Genomic DNA, 17,985 nt, shown 5'->3' on the forward strand with positions numbered 1-17,985 from the left:
TTTTGTTGGTTCACTGGTTGTTCTGCAGAGCTGAGGGGTTTGGAAGAAAAAACCCTGATTAGCATAATTAGCAGAGATTGCAAAAACTGAGCTTTTGGGGTTCACTCTGCTAGATTCAGCATTGCAAGTACTTTAAGAATGCTTCGATATTTGCAACTACTTCTGATCATGCTGAAATGCATTCCTGGGGGTACTGCTGGGCTGAGCTGCTGGTATTTGCTTTTGTGCAGACTTCAGGAATCAAAATGTGTAACTGTACATTGAGATCTAATCTTGGAACTTTTTTCTTTAGCAATCAGATACTGTGACAGATGCCATCTTGTAAAACCAGATCGTTGCCATCACTGTTCTGTATGCGACAAGTAAGAAAATATTTTAAATAAGTGATTTTCTGTTTAATGAATTTTTGTCTTGACACAGAAGCTTTTATTTTTTTATGCATAGGTTTTTCAGGTTTAATGTTTTGGCAGATAAGTGGGGTTTTTTTCCTTAGAATTTTTTCAGATTTAGTTTTTATTTACTTATTTGTAAGGAAGTCTGTAGCTTACTCTAATTCATTTGCTGGCTTTCTTGATGCCAGCATGGATTACATGGTCTTATACATTCTTTATAATGGTTAAAAATTATGAATATTAGTAAAGAATTTCCTTAAGAATATAATAAAAAATAGCTGATAAACAAAAATGTGCTTCTTTTGTTAGAATCTGAATAAAGATCACTACCCATCTCAATCTAATCATGGTGTCACTTACATCTTATCTGAGGTAATAAACTTCATATCCTATTTTTCATTGGATAACTTGCAGGTTATTTTTGTTCAAAGAAAGAAACAATCAAGCATCCCCCATTTCTAACTGAAGCTGTAAAATAAAGTTTTTGTTTGTCTAACACAAAAGGAAGTCCACATTCATATTCCCCAGAAGTGCAATTGCTTTCTAATTTCATTTTTCTTTCAGCTGTTCTCTCTGACCTTTCTCCAGCTAGCTTGGATGTCTGTATGTTTCTCTGCTCTTGCCCTCAGTGATTTAGATTTCAAACATTAAGAGAATAGGTGTCCTCAAAGGCTGATTTATTCTTAGCTTTCATGCTGTACCACATACACTTCAGCTGATCAAACCTTCCAACATGATTGTGAGGCAGGAAGACAGCAGAGCCACTGAAAGAGTAACTGAGTTAAGGCAGAAAGAGGATCTTGGTTTTGTTGTATGGGATGGTGGTTGCAATGTAAGATAGGAACATTCTTGTGTCTGAAGAGGGTGGAGAAAAAGGGTGACCTCTGTTATCCTATGAGATGTGAGTGAAATTTGCAGGATGCCATTAGTTAATATATTTTGCAGAATACCCTAATTTTGTCATTACCTTGTTAATATTCCCTTGCTTCAATTATATCTGATTTTCTTGTGCATGTTTTATTAACGGAGAGTCATTAATTGCAAAAATATTTGGGCATTTTACAAATCAGGTAAGTTCTTAAAAACTTTATGTGCATCTGTATGTATTTCTATAAAAGCAAACCATGTACTTGCAAACATAGTTAGTTATATCACTAAGTATATAATAATTGAAATAGTCCAATTTCTAAGGCTATGTCGGAGGATAAACAATAGTTGAAAAACCTATACAGAATGAGGACCAAATCCTAAAGCTGAAGTCATAGATTGTGTTTTCTTAAATCACTAAGTTCTTGACAGAACAAATATGTTTGATTTTGGGTTACCTACAGTTTACTTTAGGGAAATTGTATTATGTGAATTTACATAGACAACGTTGTTAAATAGGTTAGGTAACCAATAGTACATATGGGTAATTCTTAATCTGTATGTGAATAATTTAAATCTGACACGTAATTGTGCTTCTGACTTTTTTTTTTTTTTTCCCCTTTTGTAATGATTGGAATTCTGTTGGGGTGTTTTTAAGATGCATTTTGAAAATGGATCATCATTGCCCTTGGTGAGTGTACTATTGGCTTTCTTCTCTCTACTTTCTGATTTGGTAAAATGAACTCTTGATGAGCCTGTTATGAAGGTGATGTTTCTCTATTCCTAGAGTTAGATAAGTGAAGCTGGAAGATTATGTGAAAGTACTGGTCTGGCAGGACCACTCGAGTTATTTACTGTATGTCCTCTTTTCCTAGCATTGAGATGTGGAAAGAAGTTCATATATAATTTTTCTTAGACCTTTGAGTTAGATAACTCCTTGTTTTTACACTTAGGATGAGGTAGACTTCTGGTCAATAAAAAAGCTTCTTTTAAGAATTGCATCTCTTCTTCATGGAAATTGAGTATTACTGTGGCTTAGTTGCATTGAATGATGAAATGCTGTCCTATGTTAAAAGCCCAAGGGAAGGGCTGTGCTTTGTCCCCCTTACTGAAGCTCCCAGGGTAGTTTGAGTGAGCTTGCTGGAAACAGCAGGTTAGCTCTTTTGGTTTTATGGGTTCTTTGTTTTCTTTCATTTTTTTCTCCCCTTTCCCTCCTAGCCTCCCTCATGTTGCTGCTATGTCAGCCTGCGCAGTGGTTTTGTTTACCTGTCTATTCTCAGCAGCCCTTGGACATTGTGGGTAGACAGGATATGTGATAAATTTTTAAAGAATCATAGAATGGTTTGGGTTGGAAGGGACCTTAAAGATCGTCTAGTTCCAACCCCTCTGCCATGGGCAGGGACACCTTCCCCTAGACCAGGCTGCTCAAAGCCCCATCCAGCCTGGCCTGGAACACTGCCAGGGATGGGGCATCCACAGCTGCTCTGGGCAACCTGTTCCTGTGCCTCACCACTCTGATAGTGACATTTTATGTCAGTTTGGCAGGTATCTCACAGAAATAATTAAAGTCAATTGTTTAGTAAGGTCCCCAGTTCAGAGGACTAAGTGGCAGATGGCAGTTCTTCACCACATGAAACTGATCAGAAAAGAATAATCTCCTGTGTTGGTCAAACTGAATAGTAGATGGTTCTAAGCAGCTGGTTTCACCTTCTTAAATCAAATTTCTGGGCAGAGGAGACTCTGTCCTGTGAGGAGGAAAGGCTGCTGAGCTCCTCCTGTTTTGCTTGGTTCTGACTAAAGCCTCTTACATAATGCAATATGATTTAAGAATCTTCCTTTATTTGGCAGCTGCATGGCAGATACAATTGAAATTAAATATTTAACAATATAGGGCAGAGTTCCTTCCTACATATTTTTTTGCTGTAGGGATATTGGCATGTGAAAGTTGATGATGCTTAGTATTCGTTGTGTGCTTCTTAAAAAAGCCAAAACCCACACACATCCCAACTTCCCCCCCTCCCCCCAACCCCAAAACAGAAAAAAAACTGTTGAATTGTTGAATGCAGAACAAATTTTTTAGAAGAAAAACACCTGTTCCCTTTTTTCGGCTCTCTTATAACCATCTTGTAGAAAGCTACAAGAAAAATAGCTGTCAGGCTATTCCTGATAAAATATCAGTGAAAGGTTTTAATATTACTTTTATTATTCATTATTATACACACTTCTTACAAGCTTTATGGTCTGTTTAGGAGTTTTTGGGTTGTCCAGCCTTAGGATACTACATGAAAATACCCATGAAGTAAACTTCAATTTCAGAATAAAAAACCTTTGCATCAAATAACAAATCATAAACAGAGCACTTCAGTGTTGTGTAAAGGGACAGTGAAGTGGTATTTCACTAGGGCATAGACTTCTAGAAGAATAAACCCAGTTTTCCTCTCAGTGGCATTTGCTTATTTTATGTATTTGCAGACTGTTCGTATTCAAACAACATAAACATACCCAGTTGAGGGAGGTTTTACATTGCTCATTGTTTTTAATCTTATAAGCAATGGGTGCAAAAAGAAAAAATAGAAATTGAGAGGATACTTGAAACGCATGTAATGCTTCTTGATGGAGAACTGATCCTTTTGTACTCCAAGTAACAGAAACGCATGAAAAAAAAAAAAGAGGTATTATCCGGGTTTATTTTTCCTAATTTGAGTGGATGTCCACAGTTCCTTGCTCACCCTGAAAAAATACCTATGAGGAAGTGACAAGAGAGTTTTGAAATACTGCAGAGATGCTGATCAAACTTTATAGTTTCCTTTAATAAAGACTCATGTTCAGAGGTTCTTTGGGAAATATCATATGGCTCTTTTGCCAACAAAAGCAAGGGTGAAAATTGTACAATAGGTGGTTTTCAGCACACACACACACAAAAAACCCCACATCATTAGGTCCACCTCTGCTTTTCGTGTTGGGATTTTTTGGTTGGAGCAAGTTTGGTGGGAAAAAAAATGTATAATGCTTAGGGAGAGCAGGCAGACATTAATGGGAATTACACTATTTTAACATTCTGCTAGGAGAAGCATTTCTGGAGAGAGGACGGGTAAAAATAAGCTAAGGAAGGTAAGGTGAAACATTGGGAAGGCAGAGATAGTAAGCTGGTAGTCATGTCCTAGCCCCAGGTCAGCTATCTTCTGCTTTTTAGGAGGATTTGTATTGGCTATGCGCCTGTGCTAATGGAAGCGCTGTGATAAATGGAAATACTTATTGCTAACGGCCATCTAACTACACTAAAATGTTTAAGTGATGCAGAAATAAAAGCATTAGTGATTTCTATGCTAGTGCTGCTGCTACTCATACTATAATATAGATGGAGCTGCAGACAGGAATGTGATGGCTTGAGACATCACCAAAAATATAATTTGTGTGTAACAACTCTAATACTAACAAGGTGCATTAGGAACACCTTAAGAATAATTTGAAACATCTTTCCTTTGTCTTTTGAGTCATCTGAAAATAATTTAGCGTCTCCTTAGTTCTGTGATGCTTTTTAACTGAGTTGCAACACCTTCAGTGCCTTGCAAGTTATTTCTTTGCCTGCATTTTCAGTAAGCTAACTCTTGAGACACAAAGGGTATTTCTTCTTATTCTACTTAAAAATTAAGTGTTTTAAATGTTATCTGTAACCGATATTGTTAACCTGGACTGTTCTTCTGTATGAATGTTTCACTGCAATAGCACACCATTATTTAGTCAGTTTTCAGTACATTTATCCATTTTACTCTTCATCAAAAATGTTAGACTTCAAATCTAACCACCGTTCTTGGGTTTTATGATTTGATACTGTATGTTCAAATAGTGCAATTACAATTACCTATGAACTCTTCTCTTCCAGTAACAACTCCTCAGTCTGGGGCTTTTTCAAAATTGAAGGGAGCAGAATAATTTATGAAAGTTTATTTTAATATGTGTACTCTATGCAGTAGTGTGAAAGAACAATGAGAAAGAAATCTGTCTTTGACTCAAGAAGCTTCATCTTTGGAGAATAACATTTCACTTCATCCTTCTCATACTAAACAGTGTCATAAAGTAAAAACTGTCCTAAAATAAATACCATGAAAGGAAAATAGGGTTATCATAGAAACTTTGAATCTGAATTGCTTGCAGCTTATCATGGCTTTGCTTGCTTTGACATACTTAATGAAAAAGAACACTTCACTGTGGAAAGTTGTGAATGTACTTTCCAGTAAGAATCATGATGAGCTTAGAAATTTATCTTCTGGGGATTTTAATTGGAACAGCCTGTTGTGAGTCCTTCTTAACTGTAGTTAATACAGATGCTTAGCTATTGCTGCATTTTTAAATGCTGATGCTAAACGTCGTGTTTAGCCAAGGTAGCATGTTTTGTAAAAACAAATCCTCTATTCACCTTGATGATGGGTAACAGTAGTGTACAGTGAAAGTTTATTTGGTATTGTAAGACTTTACCATGTATCCTGCCATTACCATCACTGTCTCCCTAAAGAAGAGAATAGTTGCAATAACTTCTCCTGTACTTCTAGAAGCTAAAGTTGAGACTTACCACGTATTATTATTTTTTGAGAATTATTTTTCACATACAAGTGCTTTCATGGATGTAGTCTTCTCTTAATTAGCTGATCTTTCTGACAGCAATTATCAGTTAGTTAAAGGTATATGGATATGGTGGATTGACCTTGGCTGAACGCCAGGTGCCCCCCAAGCTGCTCTATCCCTCCCCTTCTCAGCAGAACAGGGGGGAGAAAACAAGATGGAAAAAAACCCTTGCAGGTCAAGATAAAGGCAGTTTAATGAAGCAATAGCAAAAGTTGCATGTGTGGAAGTGAAGGAAAACAAAAGATGTTATTCTCTGCTTCCCATCAGCAGGTGATGTTAGGCCACCTCCCGGGAAGCAGGGCTTCGGTACGCATAGTGGTTGCTCGGGAAGACAAACTTCATAAATAACAAATGCCCCCCCTTCCTCCTCCTTTCTCTTAGCTTTTATATCTGGGCAGGTGTCACATGGTGTGGAATATCCCTTTGGTCACTTTGGGTCAGCTGTCCTGGCTGTGTCCCCTCCCAAGGTCTTGCCCACCCCCAGCCTACTGGTGGTGTTGGTGGGGAGGCTGGAGAGCCAGCCCTGATGCTGTGCAAGCGCTGCTCAGCAGCGGCCAAACCACCGGTGTGTTATCACCACCTTTCCAGCTACCAACACCAGCACAGCGCTGGGAGGGCTGCTGTGGGCTCACAGTATTATTTTTCTTTAATTCGTATGTAGAGTTATGTCAAAGTTAGCCGTGTGGTGATAACTGTGGTTAGCTTCTTAATGCAACCAAATAAAAGGAAGAGGAAGCTGTTTACCAATAAACTGTGGGTGGTTCTCCAGTATTTTTAATTTGGTGGATGTAATATAATTACATGTTTAATAGAGCTCTGAAGTTCACAATACGTAATATATTGTCTCTAATGGGAAGATGCTATGGTACTAAATATACCTTAATCGCGTCTTTCTGATCAGTGTATACAGTTGCTCATTATCATGTATAAATATTTAAAAAATTGGAAACAAGTGAACCTGAAGCCCATAAGTAGAAATGATAAAATGACAATTATTTTAACATTTGGATGTGTATTTGCATGTTGCTAATCTCTTTTATTTGCTGTCATGTTGCCATTGATATGGAATATGTTCTGTTTATTCAGCAGTAGTATTTCTCTCATTATTTTGTGTAAATGTAAGTATTTTAAGGAATCTCCTATGAATACTCTTCAAAATCTTACTGAGAAGTTTTAGTATGTAGTACGCTTAATGAAGGATTATGTGGATTAAATAAGACTGCTTTTATTTTCACCAAATTCAGTTGAGATTCAAATTCTTGGCTTGTACCTGTCCAGTTATATGCAGTGTGCTGAATGGTAAAACATGGATACTTAAACTTACCTACAAACTAAAAAAGGAACTGTAACTGCAATCTGGTTACATGTGATGTACTGGGAACAGATTTCATACCATAAGTGAAAACTGAATTTCAGTAAGCTGTTGAAAGTGATATTACCTGATAGAGTTCTCTGGGTTCTCTGAGTTTTTGTGGTGGTGGTGGTGGTTTGGTGGTTTTGTTGGTTTTTTTTTGTTTTGGCTAAAATTACTAATTTGGGAGTTGAAGCTAAATACATTTCAGTAGCTTGAGGCACCAGAGATAGGAAGCAAAAATTGATTTACATGCTGATACTAACTTTTTTAGAGTAACTAAGTTTAATTTTACATTGAGTGAAAGCAAAGAAAATAACTTCCATTACATTCCATTTTTACTTTTCTTTTTTTTTTTTTTGTTATCAGGGTGAACAACTGTGTAGGATTCTCCAATTACAAATTTTTTCTTCTTTTCTTGGCTTATTCGCTACTGTATTGCCTTTTCATTGCTGCAACAGATTTACAGTATTTTATCAAGTTTTGGACAGTAAGTACCCTAATCTATATACTGTCTTTAAGTGTGTGAAGTTACCAAAGTGCAAGAATTCTACAACCTGATACATTGTAATGTAGTATCTCCTAATATGAGGTACAAAATTTTATCTAATAACCATAGCTGTCTATTTTTTTTATTTATCATGGTTTATGAAATTTCACTTAATTCTTCATTATTCTGAAGCTGCATAGAACAAGTATGCAATTATTTTACAAGGGAATGTTTATTATAGATAGGTTTTTTTAACTTTGTTTAATGCTATGCTATGAAAAAGCTTCAGAGAAATTTTCTAGTATTTTAATTATGATTATCTGGGTTTACACATTAGGATATTACCTTCTTAGATTTGCAGTATTTTTGCTATGAATATTCTGAAAAGGCTAATTAAACAAGACAGTTTTTTAAAGGTAAATTATTCTTCACTAAAAGACACTTCAAACCAGATCCAAATTTCAGATTCTTATTGCCAGTATTTATACTTAATCAATAGATGCTATCACCAACCTAAATGCGTGGCCGTAGGTACATAGAAGGTGTGTAAATCATTTATTCAGACTCTTGCCGTGTAGTACATTTGTGTCTCCACTGATTTGATATGGCTGAATACAGGGTTATTAATAATGAAACTAAACAGCTATTTCCCCAATTCTAATGGCATGATTTTTTTTCATTTTATTTTTAGAATGGTCTTCCTGATACTCAAGCCAAGTTCCACATCATGTTTTTATTCTTTGCTGCAGCAATGTTTTCTGTCAGTCTGTCCTCTCTCTTTGGCTATCACTGTTGGCTTGTCAGCAAGAATAAGTCTACATTAGGTAAATAGATTTGATGCTTCTGTGTTTGACAGCAAAAAGTAAATAATAAAGGTATATTATATGTATGGGGGTAATGGAAAAAGCAGGCAATCCTATAGAGATAGATTCCTTGGATCCTGGTTAGAAGTGCCCAGATCTGGCGATATCCAGTACTGACTCCCTAGTTCTGCTGCTCCCTGGAAATTTGGACTCTTTTCCTCTTGCCCCAAGGGGCCGAGCTGTTAATGAACTTAGCCTCTTCCTTCCATTTCCTCCCATTCACAGCTTGTTAACAGAAACTGAATAAACAGGAAAAAAAAAATAATTGAGGACACTTTGTAATAAGTGTTAGACACATTAACGCATGCTCACACAAGTGCTTCTTGTTTGGCATTCTCAGCTCCCAGGTCAGAGTCCTCTTAATGCGGTGTCTCAATCAGGGCAGTGCCTCCAGCACTACTTTCCCACCCCTGACCCTCTCTTCTTCTAAACTATTGCACATGCAGTAGTTTAGTAACGAAGCCATGACAGCTTTAAGTGGGACTGCTTAAATCATCCTGGGACCTGTTTTCCCAGCCTAACATGGGCATCTGAAAGGGTATTGCTATTTTCCCTTCCCCCTTCTTTAAAACACTTTCTAAATAAAGCATAATACATGTTAAAGGTAATTTCTAGCAGTTCAGAAGGACAGTTTCTGCATGGTTCCAGCATGGTTTGTGTGAGCTGTACTATCAGGACATCAGGACATGGTTTGCCTACTATATATATCCAGTTAAGGGAATTAAATCAGCCACTTGGTGGAAAGTGAATGAGTTTTCTGCTTCAGGCACTTTGCAACACTTGAAGCTATATTTAGCTCTCTTCTCCGGAAATTTAGGTTGGGCGTCCATGGGGAATAATCTGGGTCTACGAGTAAAGTGCTTTCTTTATGCAGCTGTAAAAACACACAATGTTTTCATACCCCAGGGTGTTATAAGCTAGTCCTACTACTAAAGTAGGTTAAGCTTTTCTTCTTTTCCACGACTCTTTCTGTAGTAAACCCTTTGTGTAGATTTTTCTTTCTTGAACACTGTGGTATAGTCACATGCTGAAATCTTCATATAACATGTCAAACCTTCTCAAAAATTGAGTTCCTCACTTTTCCTTGCCTTGATTAGGGAGGAGGCTGAAGAAGGCTTCCACCCTTCCTCAGCCTTAGCACCTCCTCTGCACGCACAGTAACTGTGAGCACTGACTGGCTTTCATGAGTAGACTAGCATTCTGTAATTTGGGCAGTACAGCCTTTTTTCTTGGATGATGGTATGTATCATCAGTGCAATTGCCTAAACATCAGTGTGAAAATTAAACATGCCATCTTGCGAAGAGCTCTAATCTTTTTTTTTTTTCTTTTAAGAGGTATTCAGAGCTCCCATATTTCGTCACAGAACAGACAAGAATGGCTTTAGCTTGGGCTTCAGCAAAAACCTAAGGCAGGTGTTTGGTGATGAGAAGAAATACTGGTTGCTACCTGTGTTTTCAAGGTATGCTCAGTTTTTAATGCTTCATTTGTTGAAACTGTTGAACAATCAGGATCCGCAGGGTTTGGGGGAGGGCGGGTGTTAGTTTTTTGAAATACAGTAATATTCACTTTAGAAAAAAGTTCTTTGAATTTATTTTTTTTTTAATTATGACACTAATTCTGGATTTTTCAGTCTAGGGGATGGCTGCTCCTTCCCAACTTGCCTTGTTAATCAGGATCCTGAGCAAGCTTCCACACCTGTTGGTCTTAATTCAACATCCAAAAAGTAATCTGCTCTCTGTTACTCATTTTAAATAGTCGATACTCTGGTTTTTCCTGTGCACATATAAATAGAACTATGTGTAAGCTACTTAAAAGTGGTAAGCAAACGAAGAGTGTACTATTAATAAATACAAGTCAGATTTGTCGGATTTTAAACTGCTAGACTGTAATTCAGCTAATGCTCAGATTTCTATTTAAAGTTATGGAAATAAGGTGGGGGTTTTACACACACGCGCACACGCACACACACACCATCCCCCCCATGTGCTTTGCCTCAGTTTAGTGGCATCCCAGGACCTGAATTTTCCACACCTGCCTAACATTCAGTATCAGCAACATTCTGTTCTGCATCAGAGGCAGTTAGTCAGTGTGTCTGTGATATGCATGTGTCACCTGGCAAGGCTTTTGGGGGAGGCCTGGCTTTGTCATATCTGGTGAAAGATGCTTTGCATGAGGGAATCCCAGGCCTCAGCACTTGTGCCAAAGCACAGGAAGCTGCATGTTAAATACATGTGTGTTGTTTCTGCTGATGATAGGACATATTTTCTTAATCCTTATTCTTTATGGACATGATATTTTTAGTGTAAAAAGTATGCAGATACCGTTAAATAAATAAATATAGTAGTTTAATATTTCATATTGTAACAACTTTGCCACATTTATGTGATGACGTGTGATAAGTATAGTAGACTTGAATATGTGACTAAGAAATCATAATGGGCTCATGCTGACAGTCTTTTTTTCATAAGAGATTTACATGATGTTTCAGCTAGCTTTTTATCGATGTTTTAAATCTCACTTCAGTCATCCATAACTTATATTAGGCAAGAGATTTTGGAGATGTTCTCTCCACTATTTATTATGTCAGGTTTGTTGTAATGGGAGAGAATATGGATAGAGTGCGTTTCAAACTGAAGTACATGTATTACTATATAATAGCTGTCCAAAAAAAAATCAGAATGTTTTCTGGTTCTGAGCTAGGGAGTTGCTTTTTAGATTGCGCTTGCATCTGTGACAACTACAGTGTAATGATGTATGTAATGATAAAAGTGTAGTGATTCATCAGAAGAGAAGCAAGGTAAGATAGGGAAAATGCTGTGTACAACAAACTGTAATGTGTGGTAAGATAATGAAAAATTACTGTAGTTTACTGATGTTCTTTTTATTGGCGTTACAGTGAGAACCACCTGTTCCCTGCAAAGCCATTGCGTGATTCCCAGAGCCACCTGCTTACAGATACACCGTCTTGGTCAGAAACTGGTGTGAAGGCTGAAAAGGGCAAAGTTGGTAAGGAATTGATTTATGTTGCAATAATTACTTTTGTAATGAACTAGTTTTGGAGGATATAGTATAAAAACAACCAAGGTCACTTGGCTTGCATTCATGAACCAAAATTCATAGGAGCTTATTTTAAGCGCATGTTTGTAGGAAGTTCCATGTTACCATGCTGCTGTGCCCTTCCCAGTTAAACCTGACCAAGAGATACTGAGAACACTAACACCAGTAGACGCTGATTACGTTTTAGGCTGAGTCTGATAGTTCTTTTGGTGACAAACTGCATATACCAGGATATGATGACACCTTGTTGTGACAGTGAAAAGCTGTGTAATGAACACAGGATAGGAATAGACTTGGTAATAGTGGAATGAAATTAAGATGGATTGTTAATTAAATTAGGGTGCATTATTTGCTGAAATAGGCATGAACCTTTTCCTGTGGAAATATCGTTGTTTGTCTTTACAGGTATGAGCAATCCTGCATTAACCATGGAAAATGAAACCTAATTTCCCTTAAAAGAAATATGTGAATATGTAAGGAAAGGTATGTTAATATTCTCTGTACCTAATATGTTATTCCATGATTTCTTACCACTTGAAGAATGCACAAAAGAAAATTACTAAAGCACTTCCTGTCTGTTTTCTTTTTTATTATTTAATTCTTTTTACCATGAGTAGTAGCAGATGAATTCATAGTTTTAAACTAAACCTCCTATTTCTTGATGTGTCATGCTTGCAAGATAGTTTGACCTTTATACCCATTGCTTTTAGGTAATATTCAAAAATATTACTATTATTCCTTTCCTTACAATAATGAATTTGTGACTATTCAAGCTGTCCAGCAAATATTTATAAAGCAAAGTCTGAAAATGATGTTAGTTCTTAACACAACAGTCATAACTCAGCCTTCTAAAGCAGGTAAAGGTCTACCAGACGATGAAGGAAAAAAGAAAAAAGATTTATTCTAATATATAAGCTATTAGAAGCTTGTTCTTCTATGCCAGGTACTCGGCTGCATCCTATTTAATAATCACAAAGTGTTGCCTACTGAAGACAAAATGTGTCCATATGACTTGCTGAGCATTTAGTCACCTATTGTCAAAACCAGCTGAGATTTGATTTCTTGCATTGATATTTTGCAGCACAGAGTTCATAGAAGGCAGGTTTGACAAGCAGCTAGTAAATCCTGTTAACATACCTAAGAGGAGACCTTAACTCCGTTGCAGGCAATGAACACAATTGATCATCATAGTCACTTTAGTATTTGAAGATTTCTAACACCTCCAAAGCTTATGGAAATCAATTATTTCATATTTAAAGCTGGATAAAAGCTTTTACTCCAACCCTAAGAGTTTCAGCATACCAAGTAATTTACTGTTTTCCAACAACATTGGAGGAGTTACTCCAGCGAGGTCATTTCCATCTTTGCTATTGGAAGCACGCTTATCAGTCAGCCTGAAAAAGTGTCTCAAGTGGATGTCCTTCATTTGTGTGTGACTTGCCTCCTGGACATGCTGTCATGGCTGTCAGGTTGCTCTCGATCACTCCTGGAGGAATTAGGGGGCGTGGAAAGCCATCAGAGAACTGCAGTGATCATTACTAGACCCATCAGGCATGGTATTGCACTGTCAAGGCAGATCATGAAAATGGTAGGTGTGCAGATACTAACAGGTGGCCTGTAACTTGGACCAAAAAGGTCCCAAAAGTTCAGTTGGATTCATCAGAGAAAATTCTTGAGCCTTACTTTCTGGCTTTGTGCTAAGTGGTGGATGAAGACACAGATGGTTCCAGATATAGGTACATCTACAAACTTGCTGATGGTGTGAAGTGTTAAAGTGTTGAAAACGTGGGAGTCAAATGAACAGAGTTAAGGAGACGAGCGAATGAAACTTTGAGATTGGTTGTACCCTTAGCTCTGTCTATATGGCACTTAAAAGACTCTGGAGATGTAACAAAAAACCTATATTACTGTATGTATACATATCTATATCTATATCTATATATATCTGACATACAGTCGCTGGAATAAGAGCCCTTATATAAAAACTGGTTTACTTTTTTTTAAAACTACTTTGCATTTAACTTCATTACTTTATTGTCAGTATTTGAGTTATATTTGTTCCTAGGGAGTGAATAGAATACTTTAATAAAGACGCTGAAGTCACAACAACAAAACAAACAAATTTAATCTTTGACATGAAAAACACAGGCCACAGCCCCTGCCAGTGTATTAGAAATTTGAATTTCTGTCCCAGCTAAGGGTATGTTCAATGTTCTGTAACCTGCGATCCTTTATAGTTAATCAGGGGACTAATTACTGAGATTGCCAGATGTGGTTTACATTAATGTAATTGAGAATTAATTTTTAATGATATTGGTACCTGGAAGCACTGTAAAAATAGCTCACTTCATATTATAAACTGGTGGCCTGCTTGCTATGTAGTCGGTTTTTAATCACTGTCATCCTGAGGTGAATTAATAACCTAACTGTGAACAGTCTGTGTTTCTCTTCATTCAGCTGTTGTTCACTTTCCCCTTCAAGCTGATAAGACTCATTACAATAACTTAATTTTCAAGTGTTCTTCAATTCTAACAACTTATTTTGTGATGAACTTTCTGTTCCAGTTCAAGAAAAAGCTGTCGCTGGAGGAAGACAGATTCTTCCAAATATCAGCCCTGTTGGCCAGCTGCTCCTGTCTGCTCCTGTGTGGATGTGCTCAGAAAACAAACTGACAGATGATTAGCTGTCTCCATGTCACTGCTTGAAACATGAAACTAAACATACTATTTCTGAACCATATAAAATGTTTCAACTTAAAGTTACTGACTTTGAATGGTGAAGGGTGACTGAGTATTAGGAAATGAAAACAAAGAAACGGAGTCTGAGTTTACAGTTGTAAAAATTCAATGGCTGGTTTTACTTCAGCATTCGGCACAAGATGTGACCTTCTTATGTATCAGTCCATGTTCTTGCCTTGGTTTTGAAAATTCACCTGATAATTCAAATTGCTGTAAGTAGTTTACTTTAAAATCAAATTTTTGCACTACTGGCTTTATGAACTGGGAGAACGCCAGTGTTGATCAGAAATAATTTAGTGGTTTAGTGGACTGTATTTTCTTTGGAGTGCTTGATAGGTGACTTTCGAAGATAAGAACACCCAAGTGAAGTGTCTGACTATTTTTGGAACATTTTTGGAAAACATTGCAAAAGCTCGATTTTTCCCTCAGAATCTGCACTATCGATAGTTTGAAAAGCTGTGGAGGGGAAAAAATCTCCTTTGTTAATTGAATGCTACAGTGGGTCACTGGTAAGTGGAGCGATAAAAAGCCTGCATTCAGATAGGGAATATATAAATGAAGCTGGCGAGCTGGGGATCTTGATGGGATCTATACAGGGAAGTGCTGAAATGGGGATTTTTTCGTCTCATTTGGAGCCGTTAACACATTCAGGAAATTAATGTTGGCACATAACTTTGATCCAAAAGGCTTTTTACCAACCTATGTTCCTGAGGGCCACTGTCTTTCAAAATCCTAGTTTCTTATTAATCAGTAGTTGTCTCAGATTTCTTTTTCCACTTATTAAGACACTGCCTTTCTTACTGCATAACTTAATGAATATCCTGTAAAATCAAGCAGACTTACTGTTATAACTTGTGATATTTGCATTTACAGGATAACAGATGTTTGATTGCAATACCAAAAAGCCAAGCTGCTGCACATAGGAAACCCCCTCCAGTTAAGTTAGGAAGTAGCAGCTTTCTTAGGATCAGAGTTTAATGGCCAGATAATAAATAGCATTACCAACCTTAAAAGTCAAGGAATTTTCAGCAACCCAAATCTAATTGTCTTGTGCCTTTTGTATACACTACATTTATGGTATCGGTGTTTACATTTAAATGCAAATTGTTATTCTGGAAACAACTTTAGGAGGAACTTTGTTATGCTTTCTAGGTGGCTAGATAGAGACTAGTTAAAAAAAAAATAGTGAAAACCTCTCAGACTAAGCTTAGTTCAGTTGGAGCAGAAAAGTACTTCTGCTATCAACTGAGTTACTTAGCAGGTTGGCTTGCAGTGTAAAGATGCCAATTGTTTGTTAAGAAAACTGGCAGCAGGACTAAGTGACCAATTTCAGAAAGCAAAAGTCTCACCATTAACTCTTCTACAGGCAGATAACTTTAAAATTTGTCTTTCCTGGGTTTACAACTTAAGTGATAGCTGTTGGAGCACAAATGTGGCTTTTTTTCCTAGTGAGGGAAAATGTATTTATTTTACTTTTTTAAAAAAAAAAAAACAACTCAAAATTTTACCAGCCTGAAAACATGTGTTTCTTGCCAGAAGTGCCAGAGTGTGGATCCCTTTACATAGAACACCTTTTTTAAACTAGCATGAAGGTAGCATACAGTTTACATGATGCCTGCAGACATCTAGCAACCAAAAGTTTTTCGCAGCTATTTATTCAGTATTGTTCTGTCAGCTACACCTGGTATTAGTGTTTGTTTAAAGGCTAACTTGTCAAGGGATAATCAGGGGAGAGGGAAAATATATTTTTTAACACTTCAGGTTCTCTATCATCTGTAGAGTCTTGTTTTTTAAGCAGTTAGTCACAGTGTGGTTTGTCATGGAGCATGCATGTGAAAATACTGAGTAAAAGGTTGAAATTCAGCTTCAGTGTTACTTGCTCCATGTTTTTATGTAAAGAAAAAGTACAGGTTTCTTCCCCAGCAAAACTTGTAATGGAAATGGATCCCTCCAGTACAGATGTCAGGCTCCCTGGCTGTGTCCAGGGCTCTGAGAGCTCTGGGTAAGGCTAGGGATCAACGTAGGGAAAGGGCAGGGATAAAGGATCAAGAAATGCCTGGCTTCTCCATGTCTCAGAAGTCACACTTGGAAAGCACAATAGCCCTAAATAATCTGCAGCTTCGATGCAGCCAGAGGCTGTCCCTCTAGGAGAAGACGGAGGCATGGGAAACACACTGACGAAGGGAGAAGGGGAAAGAGGAATGACAGTAGCTCTGAAGTAAATGTTAGCAGATCTGAGCCGGAGGGCTGTAACTGCAGCGGCGCTCTGGGTGGTCACGAGCCATGCCTCTGTGCAGAGCACTGTCGACAGGCTTTTGAGGGTTCCTTGCAGTTCTGACTGTGTAGAACATGGACAAAAGTGAGCTAATCGTGCTCCAAAGTATAATTTCTGATATTACTATGTTCTTGGCTTTAAGCTCTCTAATACTTTATATAGCAAAGTGAAAATGGGTCTTTTTGACATATTGTCATTGAGCATTGACGCTTGTTACAATGCACGCAGGAGAATTTGCAAAGAGGTAAGGGGAGGAAGGATGCAGTGTTTGTCTGCTTACACTGATTCCCCTGTTCTTTATATATATATTCTTGCTAGGCACTTTACTACAGCCTTTTGTGTAATTTCTGTATTTTTTTTAAAGACTGCTTTTTACCTATTGTACAGTTACTAATCTACTTTTTTGCTAAAAACAAAATAATAGCCCTGATATTGTCCAGCAGTATGACTGCATTTCAAGCTTCAGTGGAAGCTGGATAAATTCTACAGACCTCTCAGACGGGCCCAAGTCCCTAATGACAACACAATTGAATTTATTTTGTATATATGTAAACAGCCATATGAATCGTAGCCCCTCACACGCCTAAGAAGCTTCCTTAATATGTAGGTTAGAACAAGTCCCATACATGTCTGCACCAGAAGTGGTGGTTCTAAGTCAGTTGATGTACTGGTGGTAGAGTCTGCACAGAGAACTATTTTTATTAAGAAAATGGAACGCCTAGATGTTGGCAAGCTCCTCCCGCTGAGCAAATAGACACAGCTGCTACTATGCACTTTAATTCTTGAGAGAAAAACACTGTCCACTTCAAGCTGCAGATGGAAAGGTCTTTAGTAACCTGTAGCTGCGGCAGGTAATTAATGAAACACTGCTAATTATTTTTAACTATGTACTTAAAATCAGGGCCTTCAAGCAAGAGTTCAGGAAGGTTGCAAGGAAGCAAGTTTATTTTAGTGCGTGGTATGCTGTAGCTGTTACACAGTATTTGGACTGAGAGTTCTTGCCCAGATTCAGTTGACTGGTGTTCTGGAATGGGGGAGGAATATATTTCTACATAAATTTAGTGTATAACTTTGCCACTTGTTAATGTATTGCTCACATAAATAAATGCTTCATGTTCAGCATTTCATGTACACAGTAGTCATTGGACACACCGCTTTCAGTTTACTGGCGGTGTGCCTGAACAGCAGAACAGGATCACAAATACGGCTTCATTAACAGCATCGCTGCTCCGAGTGTGCCCTCTCACCCCTTCACCAGCTGCCTTCAACTTTTCTGGGTGAGTTTTCCCTCCCCAGTGCCGTTGCTAGATCCCTAGCACCTCACACAG

The 17,985-nt window shown here is 37.6% G+C and overlaps 1 protein-coding gene across 2 annotated transcripts in view; it reads left to right on the forward strand.

Moving 5' to 3' along the window:
* Positions 1-17,779, forward strand: part of ZDHHC2 (zinc finger DHHC-type palmitoyltransferase 2) — a 35,793-nt gene extending 18,014 nt beyond the window's left edge. The window contains exons 5-13 of one of the 2 annotated variants that reach the window (XM_055796907.1): positions 293-362; positions 1,918-1,950; positions 7,603-7,723; positions 8,415-8,547; positions 9,920-10,046; positions 10,218-10,310; positions 11,484-11,593; positions 12,050-12,127; positions 14,209-17,779. In XM_055796907.1, the coding sequence (XP_055652882.1) occupies positions 293-362; positions 1,918-1,950; positions 7,603-7,723; positions 8,415-8,547; positions 9,920-10,046; positions 10,218-10,310; positions 11,484-11,593; positions 12,050-12,090 (728 nt within the window). In that variant the 3' untranslated portion in view covers positions 12,091-12,127; positions 14,209-17,779. The remainder of the gene's footprint in view (positions 1-292; positions 363-1,917; positions 1,951-7,602; positions 7,724-8,414; positions 8,548-9,919; positions 10,047-10,217; positions 10,311-11,483; positions 11,594-12,049; positions 12,128-14,208) is intronic. The other variant, XM_055796908.1, reaches the window with a different exon arrangement.
* Positions 17,780-17,985: the final 206 nt, after the last annotated feature.

This window comes from Falco peregrinus, chromosome 2 (genome assembly GCF_023634155.1).
Source record: "Falco peregrinus isolate bFalPer1 chromosome 2, bFalPer1.pri, whole genome shotgun sequence".
NCBI classification, from domain to species: domain Eukaryota; kingdom Metazoa; phylum Chordata; class Aves; order Falconiformes; family Falconidae; genus Falco; species Falco peregrinus.